The sequence below is a fragment of the Nelusetta ayraudi genome, unplaced genomic scaffold (genome assembly GCF_046127955.1).
Source record: "Nelusetta ayraudi isolate G7.1 ecotype Tasmania unplaced genomic scaffold, CSIRO-AGI_Nayr_v1 ptg000011l, whole genome shotgun sequence".
In the NCBI taxonomy this organism is placed as follows: Eukaryota; Metazoa; Chordata; class Actinopteri; order Tetraodontiformes; family Monacanthidae; genus Nelusetta; species Nelusetta ayraudi.
This window is the reverse complement of record NW_027466061.1, coordinates 9875557-9895777: the sequence shown is the minus strand read 5'-3', so window position 1 is coordinate 9895777 and position 20221 is coordinate 9875557. Positions and strand designations below refer to the sequence as shown.

At 43.6% G+C, this 20221-nt stretch overlaps 1 protein-coding gene across 3 annotated transcripts; it reads left to right on the top strand.

Moving 5' to 3' along the window:
* The first annotated feature begins 1381 nt into the window (after nt 1-1381).
* On the top strand, nt 1382-18926 carry LOC142884809 (MAGUK p55 subfamily member 7-like). 3 transcript variants are annotated; one of them, XM_076020723.1, is made up of 17 exons: nt 1385-1537; nt 1838-1920; nt 2188-2265; nt 3941-4021; nt 6154-6288; nt 8637-8718; nt 8819-8904; nt 9656-9733; nt 10015-10211; nt 10290-10354; nt 10933-10977; nt 13231-13404; nt 14756-14836; nt 14912-15005; nt 15140-15248; nt 16062-16205; nt 17190-18926. In XM_076020723.1, exons 2-17 carry the CDS (start codon nt 1840-1842, stop codon nt 17421-17423), a joined length of 1764 nt encoding a protein of 587 aa, XP_075876838.1. In that variant the 5' UTR covers nt 1385-1537; nt 1838-1839; the 3' UTR covers nt 17424-18926. The 3 variants fall into 3 exon arrangements, with proteins under 3 accessions (XP_075876840.1, XP_075876838.1, XP_075876839.1); XM_076020724.1 differs by having other exon boundaries at nt 1496-1527; XM_076020725.1 differs by lacking the exon at nt 17190-18926 and having other exon boundaries at nt 1382-1537; nt 15140-16199.
* The last annotated feature ends 1295 nt before the right edge of the window (nt 18927-20221 follow it).

Here is a 20221-nt window from a genome sequence, read left to right as displayed (position 1 = left end):
AGTGGAAAAAAAAAAAAGTCGCTTCAGTTCTTAAGTTTTGTTCCGAGGACTTTGATCTTCTTGCTCTGACGTTTTAAGGTGGTCATTGCAAATTCACCTTCACAGTCCTTATAGAGACCACAGATTGGTTTTAAATTACTCAAAGATTACATTCAGCATTGTCATTCCGAACAATTTTCAGGATGACTGCAATTATTATAATTATTGTTGTTGTTGTTGTTGTTGTATTGGTTTATTTCTGGCATTTTCTCAGTCTTTTTCACACATCAGAAATAAATTATTTATGTTCAACAGCCTGAATTTCATTGCTGCCTGTGCATGAGAGACGAGGGGCGACGAGTCTCCTCATCAAATTCTATTGTGTGCTTTTGGTTTTGCACATTAGTTTATGCTGTTAATCCGAATCAAACTGTTTTACAACTAAACTCTATAGGCTTGTACCAAAAATACTCATCGTTGTTTTTTTTGTTTCTAATCAAATTTACAATATCTATGAAGTGGTGTCACACGCATTTCTATTTTCTTTTGGAATTGATCAGAATTCCTTTAAAGTTGCTCCAGGGTCACTCGACCAAATGTCTCCAAATCCAACTGGTGTTCCTTCATGGGACAAATGAAACTTGTCATAATAACATAAGTTAAAGGGTTGAACAAAGAAAAATAGGAGAAGTAAAATCAGCGACAGCTCTGTGGGACTGCTACTGGCCAACGCCACTTCTCTGTCCCTCTGATTGCTAAATTGATTGGCCGCTATCTTGATTTAGGTCAGACCTGACACATATTGATCAGAAAGCAGACAGTCTCTGCTACGATCCAGACACAAGTGCGGTATTTTAGCTTGTCGCCATAAACGGAATACTGAACTTAATCCCATCTTCAGTTGATGTAACCTTTACTGGGCCTCATGGAATAGATTGTTGGTGGTAAGTAAGAGTTTACTTGTGGGTACTTTAAATTGTTCGAGTTTTTAATTAGGATTTAAAAAAAAAAAAAAAAAAAAATCCAATTTTAGAAAGGAGGTAAATTGGTGGTTTAAAACTGCTTATCTGTAACACAGTAACAGTAATTCAAGCCATTATTACTCATGGAAATCTAACTGTTCTCTCTTGTTGCCTTCACTATTAGTCCAGATTATGTTTAAATCTTTCAAGTTGGGTGAATAGCACTCAATATTCAAATCAGGGATGCGAAAATGCCAAAATAAATGAAAATGTCGAAAGGTGAGATTAAGGTGGGACAACAATAAAAATATTTTAAATGAGTAAATAATGTATTAGCATAGCCACCGTTTTGCATTCGTCAAACTAAGATTGTCAAAATATATATTTGTAACATTAGGGGGCAGTAATAACCAAAAAACGAAACTGTACAATGAAGCAACATATCAGACAAAAATTCTCTTAATCTGGGATGTAAAAAGTCAAACTACAACCAGAGTGAAATCTCTGTTTTGTTTGTATAATTGCTTGTTGTTTGCTTTCTTTTCTTTCAGCGAACCGGGAAGACGGCCACATAAGCAGATCCAAGGTGTGGCACCGTATGCACTCTTTACATTCACATTAGCGAGCAACAGTTTTTAAAAGGCCAAACCATATGGCTTTTCCTTTTTTTCTGACACGCCCTCTATTTGACCTTTGACATCTCGCTTTCGGTTCCTGACCTGAAGTCATAACCTTTAAACCAGACACTGTAAATGAAGAACAGGTGTAGGTGGAGTGCTTATCAAGTGCTGTGTGTGTGCTTGTGTGTGTGTGTGTGTGTGTGTGTGTGTGTGTGTGTGTGTGTGTGTGTGTGTGTGTGTGTGTGTGTGTACGCCCGTGCCGTCTGCTTTCATTAGTGATGTCTGGAACAGACAGAGAGGAGGACTACAGGTTCCTCCACAGCGTGCTGATGGAGAAGAAGCTTCACCTGCTCTTCAAGGTGAACATGCAACATCAGTCCAGAGACCAAACAACGCAGACAGATACAAGGAACTTACAGCAAATCATTCTAATCATAAGAAAATTACTTATAGCAGCATTTACTAGACAATTTTAACACTAAATTAAAATAGACTTATCATTACATTAGTATATTTTTCTTCTTTTTTTCTTATGGTAATTGCGTTGTTAGTATGTGTTGTTAGTCTGGCATAATGTGCCCTTGTTTACCGCAGGAAACCTCATCACTGTGTTACTGTACTCACAGATCCATGAGCGCCTGAAGAGTTTTGAGAAGCGGCGCCCCCTGCCTGTCCAGGAGAGAGCAGTGAGTCTGGCCTCCGACGTGAGTCTGAACAGCCTCCGCAGACAAGACGCTCTGCTTGCAGTGGCCTGCACAGCCAAAGCGAAAAAATTCGACATGGTTTGAATATTTTCCTCTGATAGACGCAGATGGATTTTCTGTTGCACAGAAGTACAAGGGGGATGAGCATTCCTTCCTAAATGTAGCTGAAAAAAAACTCTCTGTCCTCAGGGTTGGTTATTAAAAGCCACTCTGGACGGTTGTCATTTTGAATCTGCGCTGACCAAAAAGGCTGCTAAAAACATTAACATTTCTCCTCATTCCTGTGACTAACCCATCGTTCCACTATTTATATTCCGTTCCATCACTGTGGCATTTCGTGTTCCACTTGCCTAAATTTCCCCACTTGTTCTTGCACAATGTTCAGCAGGGTTGTTCTTTTACACTTTCCACCACTTTTTCCCTCTCCATCACCAAACTACGCCGTCCCTCCACCCTGTCTCTCTTTCTGTGTCATTTCTCATTTTCCCCATCCCCCCTCCCTTTATCTCCCTTCTCTTATTCCAGCCACGTTTCCATTATGTCTATCAGCCCCTAGGTATATCCTCTCCCCTACAATTTTCTTCCCCTTCACTCCCTCTGCCTCAGATTGCGCTCGACATGCACTCTCCACCTGGCTTAAATCATCAGGGCCTACTGGTGGTGGCCAAACCGTGGCTCTGTTTCCCCTCACGGAGGCTTCTGTTTGCTTGCAGTGGAAACTAATGACCTTCATGCATTGTGTCTGCTCAGCCCTCATCCACATCTTGAAGCACTGGAGCCCATTAACGTAATGCGCTCGACGAGACGAGCGGCTGCACGCAGTTACTGTACACGGCCGAGACGCGGGCTGCTCTGCCTGGTGTCGCCGCAGTCGTCATGTCGCGTCGCCTCAAACTGTCGGGAGCTGGATGTGATTTTCTGACGCAGGCTTGAAAGCGTGAGCCACAATTGAGTAAAAGCCTGGAGAAGAAATATATTCTCGTATATTAATCAGGACATTTCATGGCCTGTACTGGAATTATTCTGATCGTATTTTCTTTTGGAGATATTACTTCTGAACTGTCGCTCATCCGTCTTGCCATGCTCTAGTAAAGAGAACCAAACAGCTTCAGACGGAGTTGTGATGAAACAGCCACGGACAAAGAAGAAGACTAAGCTGAGAAACAGGAAGTGATGCTGGGCCTTGCTAATGCTAAAGAGACAGGCAAGCAGGTTTATCAGAACTTCACGACATTATCACAATAAAATATAAAATAATGACAAATTAAGGCTTTTTCCATGAGTGTCAAGCATGTTTTTACCCCCCCAACAACCTTCAGCCAATTGGAAGTCTTGTAGCTAAACTGGCAGCCAAAGATGTGACAGCTCACTTTTAATATGACAGGCTGGACAGATCCGATCATCTTCCAGGTTATTTTCTGAAAGGGCCTTTGCTCTGCAAATGTTTTCCTTGGGCTTGTTACCAGATGGATGCGTAACAGACATGGAACTCAGGAAATGTTCCATCCCGTGTTCCGGGCTAATTTCATTCATTATTTATTTCACATAAGTGTTTTAGCTATTATGTGTTTTTTGGGTAACAGACTGTGTCAACCTCCTCAAATGCTCATCTCAGTTTAATCTCAATGTTAATATAACAAACCCATTTCCTTTCCTTTTGTTTCTCTGTGCACAGATGAGCCAAGAGTTGATGGAGTGCTGCTGGAGAGATGAAGTCAAAGAATTAGTGGCCCTCATTTCCAAACCACATTTCAAGGTGAGACTTCTTTAGACATAGCTTCATCTTTTTTGAAGGTAACACTGCCATTGCAATATATTTTTAGATTTAGAGTTTTATAGAGTTCATACTTTCATGTACTTACTAAAAGATAGTTCAGACTACGATACAATAGAAATGGAGTCACCAAAGCGTAGTTATTGAAAAAATGCAGAATATTTAAGGTGTAAGTTTCCCCTCCGCTTTCCCACTAAGGGAGAATATGAGGTGCTGCTCTCTGATTTTAACTCTGACCTAAAGTAACAAGAACATTTACCACAATCTTGAAGAAAAACCCTGACAAGGAGACAGATTCAACTCCTGATGAAGGTTTTCATGACCGGTGACTCTACAGTCAGATGTTGCCAGACCTCTCATCGAACACTTAGAACGCAATGCCTTTAATTTCCACTTTGTTGAGCAATTTCCTCCCGTGGCTCCCTTATCTGCCTACAAATGGTCTCATGCACAGACAGACACAATCCTCTGTTAGGCAACAGTTCACCCCTCTGCCACTGAGCGTTGCACACATGAATCTATTTAGAAGCAAAAGAAAAAATAATCCACTCAAAACCCGTTGTTCAGAATCCTAGTGTGATTTGCCTGACTTTGTGCCACAATTTAACACTAAAATAAGAGGGAAGCTGCTTGCCATGACGGCTACATGTGCGACAAGCTGCAATCTGTCAAACTGACTCCAGCCCGGCTGCTGCTGCTCTAATCCCCACTAGTAGACTGAAAAGGCCCAGTGTTGTGTTTCATTGTGCTCTCACTCCAGTCGCACGAATTGACAAATTAATCCGGTAAATTTTATTTCCAATCCATTTCACCTCATCGCTCGGCCTGACGGGAGGCGCTGACATCCACCAACCGCAACGGCTGCAGAGCTAATCTACTCCCGGCTTGTTGTGTTTATTGGTGTTCACTCACACACAGAACCAGGCAGCTCAAATCTGTGTTTCCTGACTGTAAGTCTGCTGGCGCTCATATTTCAGACACACACACGCAGCATATGGGTTTTCCAGTGAGCTGCAGAAGTTGTTTTTCTCTCTCTCCCCCTCTCCCACTTAATGAGGAGCCGGTGCCAGCAGTGCACCAACAGGTTTGTTTAAACACCCTTTCAGGCCCGTTTGTTCCTGGCCAACACGCAGTGGCTTGCACATACTTGGGCAGAACCCTGGGTGTAATATTCTGTAAATCAATGTTTGTGTTTTGTTTTTGTTTTTTTCATTTGTTTTTTGAATGGGAGAGGGGAGTGCAGGATGGGAGCGTGGGGGGCGCAAGACCAAGTTTCTCAAAGTGGCCAGAGACACATTGCTCACACGCTGGCGAGTCTTGAGCAGAGCAGCCGTTGACGGATGCGGTGGGTAACAAGTGGACTGACTGACAGATGGATTGGCTGATTGTTAAAGCTGAGCTGATGAGCAGATGACGTGGCCCCTCCCCCTCTCGTTTCTGTGTTATTACAGTAAAAATCTCCCCTCCCACCACCTTCTTTTTTCATTGAGTGTGCACAATTTCTCAATGTTTATCTAGAATATTGTTTTTCCACAAACAAACCGAGAGTTTTCACCTCGCCAGGGTTAACACAGAGGAGTTTAATGAACTGCTTGGGGAGGGGCAGGGGGGGATGGGGGGAGGGGAGGGGTTGCATGTGACTCATTAAAATGCCTCTCGACCCTGCACTGCGAGAGAAGTGTGGTGGTGGAGGTGAATTCAGGTGGGCCGCAGGCTGGCAGCCCCTTTTCAAACTAATTCAAATTTGGGACAATGGACACGGGGAAAATTCAAAGTTTGGAAGGAGATATGTATATTTAAAAAAGGGCTGCTGTTGCAGTGAGGCGATCTGATAGTGTTATTTTCCAGTCTGTCGCCAGTAATTAGTCGATAGGGAACGCTCATTTTATTGTTATATCTCTTTAGAGCGCCTTTACGGTTATAAATTCATCCAGCTATATTTATGCTGACATTTCAGTCTGAAAATGTTGGCAAGGTCTGTCTTCACAGGGGACAGGAGAGGCTTTGTAGCCTGAGAGGACGTTAGTAAATGAGCAGTGAATGAACTACGAATTACCAGTTTGTCCCAATGAATGCAGATCTGAGGCGCCGCTGTGCTCCTGTTGCCTTTGCAGAGCCTCCTTTCAGTCCATGACGCTGTGGCTCAAGGAGACTTTGAGCCTACTTTGCCTCCGATGCCTGACGATGTCCTGGAGGAGGACGAGGACTCGGTCAAAATTGTCAGTCTGGTCAAAACCAAAGAACCCCTGGTCAGTACAGTGTATACCAATTTTTATTTCCTCATCATTTGTGACTGTATGTTTCTTTAGCGCTTTCACTGAAAGTGTACTCATTGGTGTCGTGGTGCCTGGAGTAGCGGGTATACTCCTAAGTCATGCTCTTGTTTTAAGCATCAGAAGGGATTAAGAAGTGGGTATGAGCAAAGCTGACTGGAAATTAATTTGGTTTATTCTAAATACCCACATATACCCTGCACAACATCACTGAGTGTTCTTTTATGTGTGTTTGACTGAATGGGTGTGAGTGTGTAATATATGCATATAATTAAACTAACAGGTTGCAATAGATAACAATTACAATGACAGAAATGGTACAATTTAACAATAAATATTACAGTTTAGATATGAATAGGTAGAAAGGAAGTTCGTTGTTATTATTATTATTGTTGTAGTTGTTGTTACTAGTAGTAGTAGTTGTAGTGGTAGTGGTAGTAGTGTATTCTTGTGAGCTTTGAATGTAGGAGAAGTGGTGAGCGCATGTAAGTTATACACATTCTCAATCCTATCCAAATGTGTATATTTGCTTTGTTGTTGTTTTTTTGGCCCGTATCACCATGTAACTCATCTTCTTATTCTTTGAATCATACTCAGCCACAGAAAAGTACACACACGTAAAGAAAAAAAAATGTATATTTACAAATACAAATTTTATTCAGACAGCACAAGGTGAATGCAAGTGACGTTTGTTCTCTACGATTACAAGTGCTGCTTAAACTGTACGTTTTTTTCTGAGTGAATCTTACACAGATTTTTAGTGTGACTACATTTTTTTGTCTGATTATTTCAGGTTCAAATGTCAGTGTAAAAGACTAACACAAATATTTAGTGAAGTGGGCAATGTTGCTGTCTGTGTTCTCAAAAAGATCTGTCTCTCTTTTTTGCAAACACATTCCATTGTGGTTCAAGTTATTTTCCGACATTCTCAGTGATGCGGGAAATAAAATACAGCCAAATACATCTTTAAAAATAATCCCCCAAAAGTAGAAGCTCGCTTACATGCAAGTGAGTCTGTTTCTAGTTTGGTCTACCTTTGGCCTTGTTTCTGCCTAAATCAAATACAAATGCAGACATTTAAGCTCAGACAACCATGTAACAGGCTGAACCATGCTTAACGCGCCTGATTTGTCCATCTGCAAAGACATACACACAGGTGGTTGGAAGCAATAAACAGCGCAGAGGGCATGTGTATTGTGTCATCAGGCAGCCTCATGTCATAGCAGAGGACAAACTGCAGCCCTTAAAATGACAGGAAACATTCAAAAAGGTCCCTGCAGCCGCCTGATCACCTTTGAAATTCAACCCAGCACCGCTGACTGCATACCACTACGATATGTACATGCCCTTCCACACAGTCCACATAGTCTGCATATGTACAGAAAACCACACCAAGCCGCTGGAGCTTTAGCAGTGATTGTACTAATTTCTCATGTGTCTCCAATGTCAATCTTTAATCAGGGCTTCATTTTCCTGAAAAACTGAAACCTTGGAATTATCTGCATAGTGCCGCCCCGTTCCAAGACATTGTCACTCATGTTTGGAAAATTCCAGGATCCAGGAGTTAAAGTGGACTGAAAAAATAATCACAACACAAACGAGTGCATACCTCTGCAAATGACGCAAAATCCTCTAAATTTGTTATGTTGGACCGCTGCTCCATGAAATACACAGAGTGATGGACAGAAGTTGGGGACATGTGGTTCCACTCAAACGGGTCCATTAGTTCATTAGAAAAAAAAAAAAAAGGAGAAATATTAGCTTTATTTTTTTTCCTCCTCTTGTCCAATTTTTATTGGATTCTGTCAACAACTTCTCTGAGACATTCGACTGACAAACAAGCTTAACCTCTGAGGCGATGAGCAGAATATTTTTTAATAAAAGTTGCGCCCCATACGTATGTTTCCAGCGAGAGAGAGCCTAGACAGCCCACAGAGCAATAATAAAGAACACACTTTTGTATTGATCCCAAAACTGGATTGGACGAGGGAGCTCTGACCTTTTAGTGACACACTGCCTTTGATCGATCCCGCATGCTCTAGTTTTTCCAGACAGCGCTGTTACACCCCGGCATGATGCTGATTGTGCTCAGCTGCAGAAGATGCTCTTTTCCAGCACAATCATGTCCTGAGCAACGCTGATTTTTCGGCTGACCTTTCCACATGGAAGTGGACAAGGTCCTGCGCGGCCTCATAACCGCTATGGCCGTGACATGACCGTGTAAATTTGTCTGACCCCAACGTCAACGTCTTGTTTTAGCCGTCCACCGAATTACCCTGTTATATCTGCTCATCTTCTCCTCTGTCCGCCGGCCAAAACTCCAGGGTGCGACCGTGAAGAGGGACAAATCCACTGGGGCCATTGTCGTAGCGAGGATCATGAGAGGGGGAGCCGCTGACAAAAGTGGTGAGTTGATACGCCCCTGAACGGACTGCGCTGATTGTGTCGTGACACGACGGCGCAAGAGTGCACAAGCTTAAGCGCTTGTGTGTCTATTTGTAACAAGGCCTGATCCACGAAGGAGACGAGCTGAAGGAAGTGAATGGAGTGTCGCTGGAACAGAGGAAGCCGAAGGAAATCCCTTGTCTCCTGGTAAGGTGTGCCTCTATCCCGTTCTAGTGGACCCATCAGACTTGTTTCACTTCCAGTTTATCCAGGCAGCTGTAGCACAAGGTTTGCGACACTTCATCAAGAGAGAGGCCTTCAGCACTGTCCTTTGTTCTTCTCTTAATGTGATAAAACTACTTCTGCCTCCTCGAACCTTCTCCTGGGTCCTTCAAGGGCAGCTTGCACCAGTAACTTCCTGATCCGTTACAGCTTAACACAAGTTGATAGTTTATGGAATTGTAAGAACGACTGAAAACTCTATTAGGGGCTAGATGGCAGGTTGGATGAGGCCGATTTCAGAATTGGAATCCTAGCAGTCCAGCTGCTCTGCAAGTTTAAGTTCCTGATTCTTTATGCTGCTTTTGAATAAAGAGAGCAATTTAAATCAAATTACAAAAAAAGAAAAAGTCACAAAAAACAACAATCAGTGCTTCTTGGAAGTCTCTTCTTGTGCTTCCTCTAAAATGTGTGTTGATTCCAATTTCCAGACAAGCTTGTCAATCAAGTCAATCAAGGCATTTTTTTCTGGTTCTAGTTCTAATAAAACTTTACCAGAAAACAATGAACTTACCTGAGCGTTTAGCTCTTGGGTGCCTGCGGTCACTGTGCGTGAACATCTGTGTGAGATTGTAAAGTTACTGTGCCATGCTTGTGAAAGAGACACAATCACAGTTTTGCATCACTTTTTCCTGATCCTAAAAGAGCACCTCTCGACTTCTCACTGTTGGTTCTGCAGGCACGTTCTCAGACTGAAGTGAGATTCACGATCATACCTGCCTTCCCCAAGGTAGAAGAGTCACCTGATATTAAGAAGGTACCGTAGCACCGCACTGAACACGTAAACCTCCTCTGAGTCAATGGCAGAATAAGCTGTCTGTCATTGGCAGGCAAGATTTGTCAGTCTATATTCAGTTCTGCTGCTCATCACAGGAATGTATGTTCCTTACAAATGTGGCACCGTTCGAAAGGGGAATAAACAGGCTTTCCAACGGCTCAAGATGCACTGCCAAGAAGCCATGTCCTAAGAGTTTAGAAGCTGCTTATGAGAGAAGAGAGGAATATTTGTTTGTTTTTTTTTCTTGCCATTGTCCTCAGCTGTTTGTTCAGGCTCTTTTTGACTACGACCCCAATGAGGATCCCACCGTCCCGTGCAAGGAGGCAGCTGTGGCCTTTAAAAGGGGCGACATCCTCCAAGTAGTGAACAGAGAGGATGACACCTGGTGGCAGGCCTGTAGCCTCAGGAGCAGCGACACTCACGCCGGGCTCATCCCCTCGCAGCGGCTTCATGAGAGGTAGCCACCGTTGTTCGACCGCTGCTGCAAAATCAATTCAGACCCTGTCGAACCCTGTTTTGATCCGCTGCCTGACAGGAGAGTTGCACTGCAGCGGCCCAGATCCTTGTTCAAGCCACGCCGAGTCAAACCACCAGTCGCAGGTGAGAACCAGCATTTGTCCGTAACGGCAGCACACTTCAAAGGAGTCAAACCTTTCAGCATAACGAAGCTGTAGAGCAGAGAGGTGAAGTGCCTTGTTTTGTTTCCCCCGCATGCCCCACAGAGGAGATTAAAGGTACTGTTTGAGTCTTGCTATTAAAAGCTTCTCCATAATTTTTTACAGTGTTAAGCAAATAAAGAATTTTAGGCACTGGTTGAAACCCGGGTTATTATCCAAAAATAATAATTGTGTAATGTTACCCAAGCACGGCTGCAAAATGGAAGAAAAATATTCTAAATGTTTCTTTAATCATCGGGTTTCAGCAGACGGCCTTCTGCATGACAGTTTTTTTTTCTTTTTTCCTTTTCACCACATAGTTAGTTGTTAATATTTCTAAGTAATGGTTATCCAAACAAAATTTATAAGACTTTAAAGGTCCAGATATTTTTCTATGTGGGTCATAACAAACATATGCTAGTAGTTTAAGTATGAAGTTTCAAAAGCGGCGGACAGCTTCTTGTGGTTCCTGTCACTGATTTCCTCACACTTTCCTCTCCTCTGTTCCTTCGTTTGAGCCAGTGTGCGAGGATGTCGACTACGGAGCGATAACAGGGATCCACATCGGTGAGATGTCTGACACACAATCACTGCTGGTATGACAAGGACAAATAGAATTGATCACTTCGGAAGGTCTCTGAGTGATGACTGGACTTGGATTGGCAGCGACTTTGATGCGATGAGTGAATTTTAAAAAGTAAACTTTTACTTTACAATATAAAAAGTACCATAAGTAAAAACAAGCAAAACAGTCTAAATCAGGATTAATTAGGAGTCATCATTGTGTAAACACACAGCCCAAAATATTACAGGTGAAAGTGAGTTTTCCTGTTGTTCTGCTGTGTTTCTTGCACACTGGCCTCCTGAAGTAATTTCATCTGTAGGATTGTGTTTAACATTTGATTAAAGTTTCACTTAAAAATGTAGACAAAAAAGTCATGCAAAACCTAGACATGTTAATAGTGGGTAGAAGTATTTGACATAGCAATAGGAAAAAGACAGCAGCAGGCCCTGGTTATACTTCCACTTCAGGCCAGCTCCAGGAACGATGATGTCGTTTTGTGGTCTGGAGGCTGGTGGGAGTGCACCAGAATAGCAAATGTGGATTTAGACTTTTCTCGTTTAGCCCCATTCGTCTTGATCTCGTGGATCGGCTACACAATGCACTCGGCATGTATTGTGTGCACGGACCAGTGGGGACAGGACACTCACGTTTGCCCCTGTTGATTGCAGAAAGACTCCTTGGAAGATGATCACCGTTTACTGCATTCTGTTAGTCCAGTCACATGAATTTAATAATCCACATTTCCTCTGATCTTTGGCCAGCTTCCACCACGACTCTGTCTGGTCAATAAATCCTCACTGAGGCTATGCGACCAAATGACTGAATGCACAGTAATCAGAGGTGGGAGTGCAGGCAGGAGAAGGGAAACAAAAGCAAAGAATATTGCTTCTCTCGTACGTTATAGTGGAAATAAAACTTTTGCATTCTTGCTCCTTGTTTTCACTGCATCGGTGTGTTCTTTTAAACTAATGGTGCAAGGCAGCAGGATGTCTGGGACCCCATTGCAAAGCCCCAGTACACAACATTTTCAGTCATTATAGTGTTACGTCAGCTTCGCTTCAGTTGTGACAAAAACAGGAAGCGATGGCGTGAAATATAAACGTCGTAAATGTTGCGCGCAATCATGCTAGTTTCAAACACATTCAGCAATTACGGAAAAACAAGTAAGAATTTCATGACAGAGAATTTGAACTCCCAAAGACAAGCTTATATCCGACATGAACAGAAGTCTGAGCCTCGGTACCAAAATGCCATGTTTGTCAGAACGATGAGAGCGGTAGCAGGAGAAGAAGGGTTAGCTGAGGAAGTGGACGGACATGCTTACAAAGTAAAATTACAGCTAACGTCAAAGAAAAGCCTAGCACCGTCGCTCCACATCATAAAAGGAAAGCGCAGCAGCCAAACCATTTCGACCACAGACATATGGCAGGCGCTGGCTGTCAGGCGGCCTGCAGGCAGAGCGTGACAGACGGAGCTGTCGTCTCTCCACCATTATGTGTTCTGCTCTGAATCTGGGTGGCACTTGGCTGGGCTCCGGGCTCCTTAAATGTCTTCATTTTATTCTTTTTTATTGTTCTGTTGTGCCGTGCATTGAAGCTGTAGGTCTTCTGTGTGACTGGACTCAACCTCATGGCATCATTAATCCCTCGTACTTCACATATTGTAACTACCGGTAGGTTCCGGAATGAAAAGGAACACGACAAATCAAACTTACAACGGTGCAATCTGGACTTTGCGTTGTGTTTTCAAAAGCGTAATTCTGCTTGAGGGATCTAATCAGTGGTTGCCTGGCCACCAATTAACAATCATCCAAAAGTTTCACCTTGGATCTTTAAAAATCAGAATGGAGAAAAACACATCTGTTTTAGGCCAATGGTTTTGGCTGCAAACCTTCATCTTCACTATTTCTCACGTCCTCACACTCCATCTCATTTTAATGTATGTGTTCCTGGACTAAATCAAACCAGTGATCCTTAAGCAGAGACTGTACAGACCACAGAGTCCCATTTTACAGGATTTTGTACCAGGATCCACACTTGAGGTCTCTATAAGGGGTCTTTCAGAAAGGAGATCCCATGTCTATTGCAAACCACCGCAATCCTCTCACTGTTTCATTGAAGTCTGGTGTAAATGAACCTTTTTATTATTATTTAAGTGGATAATATACCTCATGGGGGCTAAAAAAAAAAACTATTTAAAAATTCTGAGTCAGAGCCGTTGAACACACGTTCAGGATCCTCCTCTCTGTTTTCTAGCTGGCTTGAGACAAAGCTTCAGGCTCGGAAGAAAGAACAGTCGAGCCAGAGATGCAGCTGGGTCCAGGAGGTGGAGCACAGGGGTGAACCAACCAGTTCCTCCTGCAACCTACAGGGAGGTGATCCCCCAGCAGCGGGACCCCTCCGACAAAGAACGTCTAGTCGTTCTTGTCGGTACGTATGAGCAGAAACACGCAGCCGAGGGGAGGATGGTTTGTGTTCCAGGGTGCTGTCAGATCTTGTGAAACAGAAATGAATCCATTTGAACTGTAGAGTAGTAGCACTGATGCAGCAGGGTAAAATGTCCTCTGTTTCATATTATCCCACTGCCTTCTAGTCCATAACAATCAAAATAACATATTCTCCCCCCAAAACACAATATTATCGGAGCTGTTGTTGATTAAAGGAAAAGCGAGGCATTGATGAAGATTTATGTTCTCATTGCTTGGTACAAGAACAATCCTTTCCATCATAACCACGTAAACACTGTGAAGAACGGGGAGGACAAAGTATCATTTTGGATAAAATTTGGTTCTCCAAAATTTCTGTCTTATATTAGACTCATACTACAGGCCTGCTCTTTGTATTTCTGAGCAGGATGGGGAAACTTTTAGAAATGAAGCAAAACACGTCTCTTTTCAGTGTCAAGTCAGGGTAGAGAGCTTTCGTCGGACAAACGGAGGACGAAGGGAAACAAAAGAGATGTTAAGTCGTGATGAAGTGAAAGGCAGCTAGAGGACAAAAGCAGATCGAGGTGAACGGTGGGTGAAGAGAAACATCTTGGATTCAGATTTGGCCCTCTGTAATAGCTCGCTCTGCCTCTGGATCGCGTTGTTTTACCGTCTGCTGCGAAGGATCTTCATTAAACAGAGGTCATCATTAAAAATATACAGCTTATTGGCAATGAGAGTCACAGACAGGAAAACCAAAAAGCCCGGATGGCTAAAACAGCCGCGACAGGTTGGAAACACATTGTTATTTATTTATACTGCATAGGCGCTCTGAGTGAAACAAAAGAGCCTTATGCCTGAGGGGAGAGGCTGGTGAACGCGGTCGCCAGCCCCACTAAGCCCTACAGATTGTGGAACTCTTAAATAAAGAAAGGTCGCATTAAAGCGGCGCAGCCAGATGATGCTCCTCGTCGGCTGCAAAAGGCATCAGAGGCGGCGGCGACCGTAAACCTGATATTTTGTATCGAAACGAGGCTCATGATGGAAAAGGCAGCTATGCAAGGAATCTGACTCTCGGTCTGATGCAACTGCAAGAACCGGCTCCAGAGGGAAATTGCAGATGTTTGCAGCATGTGCTCGCGCTCTGCATCCTCTACATCCCACACCGGCGACACTGATACTGTGCGACTTTTTCCGATGTTGTGCGTCCATTTTGATGCGGTGAAATCTGTAGGAATCGGACTTCGGCCCCTCTGATGACAAAGGCAGACGTGTCACCAGATCGCTAAACCTATTTAACATCAGCACAGGGACATTTTGGACTTAGTACTGAGCCCCATTGCTGAATCTCTCAGGGCCCGACGGCGTTGGCGTCAGTGAACTTAAGAAGAGGCTCCTGATTTCCGATCCCGACCGCTATGGCGTCACCGTACCACGTAAGACACAAAGCAACAGCCAGCTTCTGCACACACACACACATCTTTTGAAAGCTGCCACCTTTCCTCTGTCAGACACCACACGTGAGAAGAGCCGGCAGGAGACTGAGGGGGTGGATTACCATTTTTTGTCGGTCCACATGTTTGAAGAGGAAATTCTAAACGACAGGTATTCAACACGCAGACGTTCGTCCCACTTGGGTTTGGTTCCCCCCTCTTGATGGCATGGCTTCACATTTTTCCCCCCACTTTGTTGAGGATTTTGAGCTATTGCTGCGGTCTGTGTTTGTTCTTTTTTATCAGGTTTATAGAGTATGGCACGTACAACGGGCACTACTACGGCACAAGTTTGGACTCAGTGCACAGAGTTTTGGCCAAGGGGAAGGTGTGCCTCTTGGACGTGCACCCTGGTGTAAGTGTTCAAACAGAAGAAAAGAAAAAATACTTAAAAAAAAAAAATTGAACATCATCACCACAATCCAAGAAGGTTCTGAAGGTTCGAATCGTGGGCCCCAGGTCTTTCTTTCCAGAGTTTGCATGTTCCCCCTGTGTCTACTGCGTAGGTGCTCTCCAGGTACTCCAGCTTCCTCCCACTGTCCAAAGACATGTACGGCAGGGGGCCGACTGGGAACAAAAAGTGTCCGTAGGTGTGAGTGTGGATGCTTGTCTGTCTCTCTGTTTTGATGAACTCGTGACTTGTCCGGGGTGTAACCCCAGCTTCGCACTGAGAGGGCCGGGACGGACTCCAGCTCGCCCACGACCCAGGGTGCAGGAGAGGCGGTGATAGAAAGCGAATGGACGTTAGATTTAAAACTCTCTGGAGCTTCTCCAGTTTCACAAACCTTGTCACTCAGCTCTCTCCCACCACTTGCTGCATCTTACGCTTTCATCCTACTTTCCACAAAGGATGATAGACGCATTGTCCAGCCACATCCCTCTTGTTAATATCTGTCTGTTTTACTGCAACTTCTCAATCCATCCTGGATCTACAATAGCATCAGGACACCTGCTACTGCGGCGTTAAAAAATTGTTGATACCGTTAAATCCCTAATATTAACTGATTTGCATTTTAAAAAAACTTGCAGTCTGCAAATATAGCACAAATGCAACATAGGATTATACATCACCATTTAAGATTGCAATACTACAGTAAAATTAACCATTGATCATTTTGATCTTCTGTGCCACCTTTTTGGACTTCTGCACCGTCTATGTCCCTCCCAGAAAATTCACGGCTTGTGCACGTCCGAGTTCCAGCCGTACGTGGTGTTTGTGAAGCCCCCGCGAATCGAGGAGCTCCGTCTCACAAGGCGTAGAGCTAAATTTATCTGCGGCGAAGAGGACAAGAGCTCCGTCAGGATCTTCTCGGTGAGACAAACAACATTGTCAACCTGGTCTTTTTTCATGGCTCTTGCATCAAAAACAACATGTCCAGATAAGGTCTTTAGGTTTTAGGCCTCTTCCAAAATTTCCATCTGGCTTCTCCATCTGCGCTTGACCCTGGCAGCCCATGTTGCCCTTGTTAAACCACCGGGTCACACACCTGTGCCGCAGCCCAGCTGGAATTTGCCCAACATGCCCAAGCTATAAATAGTTCAGGAAAATCTTACAGGACCTGGGATATTTAAAGAAAAGGGCCTGTTCCGTCTTAGCATGTAACAATGTAGTGTGCCTTCATCATTCTAATGGCATAATGGCAACTGGTGACGGTCATGTCCTGGTGCATTACAGCGTGCAACAATTACTGCAAACCAGCTTCTTGGGGGATGTTTCTGGCACTGCATGGTCTATTCTATTCTTCCAAAGCACTGCATTTTTATTTGGAACATTTAAGAATCCCATTAGATACGCTTTTCACCCTGGACTTCAATGGAACAGCCTTGCACGATTTATTAAAAAATACTGTACAGATCCAGATAAAACAGCCTATTTTGTTTTCACTCTCCTGCTTAAATTGCTCATATTTTACCTTCAAGCAGAAACTGATTCTCTGTTGGAACTGCCACATTTGGACACCTGTCAGGGGGTGTGGCCAGTAACTTTGAAGAGTTGTTAGTGTTAGCTGTCTTTTGTGTGGCATCACGAGGGGACAGTTTCAGGAGAATACGTGTAGTATAATAATAAAGAATAATAAACCATCGTCAGTTTATGTCCTTAGTTTTTATTCTCAATGTAATAATTTGCTTAGGGAGTATCTGAATGTGGCCAAATTGGGCATCCATAAATTCAATTCTGATCCTGTCGTTTCACTGTACATAATATATAATAACAGTGAAGCTTCTATACCCTTACCCCAATACCCTTTCTTTTTTACTTTTTTTTTTTAACCATCAAGTGGTTATCTTGTCACAGGAGGAGGACTTCCAGGACATGATTGACCTGGCTGAGACCATAGAGAACCAGTGCGCCCACATGTTCGACAAGGTCATCGTGAACGGAGACATTGCTGTGGCGTTCAGGGAGCTGAAGGCAGACCTGGAGAGGCTGAAACAGGAGGAGATCCAGTGGATTCCAGCAGAGTGGGCCGGCTCCTCGTCGGCAGCAGCAGCATGGAGGAGCTGCGGTCACCTGGGTGGCTGGATCTGAACCTGCAGACTCTGTCGCATTCTCCATGGTTTTTACTGCAGTTGTGTCCCTGTAAACAGAGGCACTCTCCCTCTGCCTCCATCTGTCCTGCAGCCAGTTCCTCTGTTGGCATTTTGGCTGAAATCACGTCAGCTTGCAGGACAGAGAGGGGAGAAGGGGGATAGTCTCCAGAGCCTGTGGCTGAGGGTAATCCTTCGCTGCCAAGTTGCAAACATCAGCATGTAATTATTCTGACAGCTGCTACACTTCAATTAACTGTAACGCACACCAGAGAAACATTATTAGTAGAAAGTCAGCGAGACATTTTGCCAACAGCGTGCCGCACAAAACAGGCACAAAGAAGCGGGAGGAACACGGCACTGGACAACACAACATATAGTGCAAAGTGCTGCCAACCGCTGGAACCAGGTGCGGATCTGCCCTCTCAAATTAAAATAAAATCATTCCTAAAATTCAATAAAAGGGATCAGCTTATTGACAATTTACTGGATTCCAGCAGACAAGAACCTCAAATCGGGTTTTCCTCATGCAGCTATGTCACAGAGCCCACATGAAAGGAATGTGACGGCAGTCAGTGGGAGTGTGAAAGATATACAAATTCTAGAAGCGAGTGTGCACATTGAATATTTTCACTGTAAAACCGGCATTAGAGAGGTGCTGCTTTTCCAGTAAGTACAAAGTGTAGTCAGAGGGAGGGAGTTTTAAACTTTGGCCCTGAAAATCTGTCCAACTTGTTCGATATGACATTTTCTAAAATGCTTTTGCCTTTTCAAATGTTAACACTGTTATTAATGTGTTGAGTCATTTAAAGAATAAACTTCATTTGCGGTTCATTTACGATAATGATGATATTACGTCAATTAAAGTCACTTCCAGCAGCCCACCATTAGTGACACTCCATTAGCTGGCGCTCATGTTTGAGCGTCACAGCTGCCGATCCTGCGTCGATGCATTTCTCCAGGCTCACTCTGTTTCATTCCTCTTCATGAACACTGCGCTCAATTGGGTGTGTAGGAGCATTCGCCCATGTCGTGTTTTCGGGAGGAAAGGGCGACGGCTTTCAAGGTATCTTTGACTTTAGATTTGGGGGGCTGCAGGAGGCTGCAGGAGGCATGACGAGCATCGTCTTTGGTCCGGCAGGCTCGCGGCGGGCGCAAAACATGACGGACGAGAGCTGCACGGATGAGTGCATGGCGGCGCATTTATTGGTGTGTAGGAGCATCTGCCCGGCGGCCAAACAAACTAGGGGGAGCACAGGAAGAGCGCCGCTCGCAGCCCCTTTTAGCTGGCAGTGAAACTTCATCACGCCGCTGACGGTCTGCAGGCTCCCTCTGAGATCATAACGAGGCCATTAAGGATGCCGGCGTGATCCAATGAGAAGCCGCCCGGTTTACGTTAGCTGCAGCGCCCACTTCAAACATTGCGCAGAGGCATGATGTCAGGCGGCTTTGTGCTTAATTTGGCTCAATCATGTGTAATGTTCTTTTGGATTATGTAAAAATAAATAAGACAGTTAAACAATTGCTTTGTCGTCATTTCGGCACAGTCAAAGGAGTACTGCACGCGCTGAGGGGAGCCAGTAAAACCTAAAGCAGGAACCTGTATTCTCCATGATGTACTAATTTTTATTTCCTGGTTTTAAGAAAAGACATGATAATCTTGCCACAGTGGCTACAACATAACTCTGTATTATATAACCAGAAACCATCAGGACTGCCAGTGGTTTCAGCGACTACTGGCGCCACGTGCTTTGAGCACATAAAGTTTTTCATGAAATAAATCGAACTCAAACGCGACGTCAGATTCAACGCTTGAACTCAACAACTTCTTGTCTTTGTATAAAAGCATGCTTTAAAACTTAACAAATGAATTAATTACTGATGAATTTCAATATGTTCTTTTCCTTTTAGCGCTGTGTTAGTAAATTAAAAATCTCTCTCGATTATAATTTGTCAACTGCTCAAATTTGGTGCACTGCATGTGTATTATTGTTATTTATTCACTTTATAGAATAGAATTTATATTTGTTTTTATTGTATTTATCTGAAGCTTTATTGCTTTTTCTTGTCTTTAATCTCAGAGATTAATGCCCAATTGATTACAGGCGTGAAACTGCTGCCCCCCCCCCCCCACTGGGCCAGAAACCCTGGGAAAATAGTCTGATTCATTACTGCTTCGTTTGTGCCATTAAAAATTTTGTTTGTGACATCACGATTTTAGCACAGACAAAAAAAAAATAGATCAATTCGGAACAACAAATGCAGTGCCTGGTTAATGCTGCAACACATTATTAACTCTAAAACTGCAACATAAAAGCGTACATTTTTACAGCACAAACCGGCACGAAACAAACTCACACAAGACTTTTTTCCCAAGGTGTTGTGTCGGCTGAGGAGCGATCTTCACGCAGGTCAACTGATCTGTTTACACCTGACCGACACAACAGTTGTCCAGTTTACTCTATTTCATGTATCCTTGATAAATTATTATTTATCAAGGGTTCTCATTCCCTGGACATTGGAAATACGTCTCATCGATATGAGAAATAGTCAAACTGATGCAACAGGCTAATAAAACATTTGTAAGATCTACGACCAAAACAGCAAGTGTCAATATGCCAAAGCCATTGTTTATAGAGCCAGTGAATTACATGATGACTACAAGTTTATATATGACAGAAAAAATGTATGTGTTTGGCGTACAGGCCTCACACACCTGCATAAATAAGCACATGTACACACACACTCACACACACCCACGTACACAAAATGCTGGAAGTAAACTATCCAAACAATACG

What these genes read in the sequence shown, in the direction of transcription:
- LOC142884809 (XM_076020723.1), top strand. Translation starts at nt 1,840, where the DNA reads ATGTCTGGAACAGACAGAGAGGAGGACTACAGGTTCCTCCACAGCGTG. An exon ending in AGCTTCACCTGCTCTTCAAG is followed by an intron (nt 1,921 to 2,187) that starts GTGAACATGCAA and finishes CTGTACTCACAG; the next exon opens with ATCCATGAGCGCCTGAAGAG. An exon ending in AGGAAATCCCTTGTCTCCTG is followed by an intron (nt 8,905 to 9,655) that starts GTAAGGTGTGCC and finishes TTGGTTCTGCAG; the next exon opens with GCACGTTCTCAGACTGAAGT.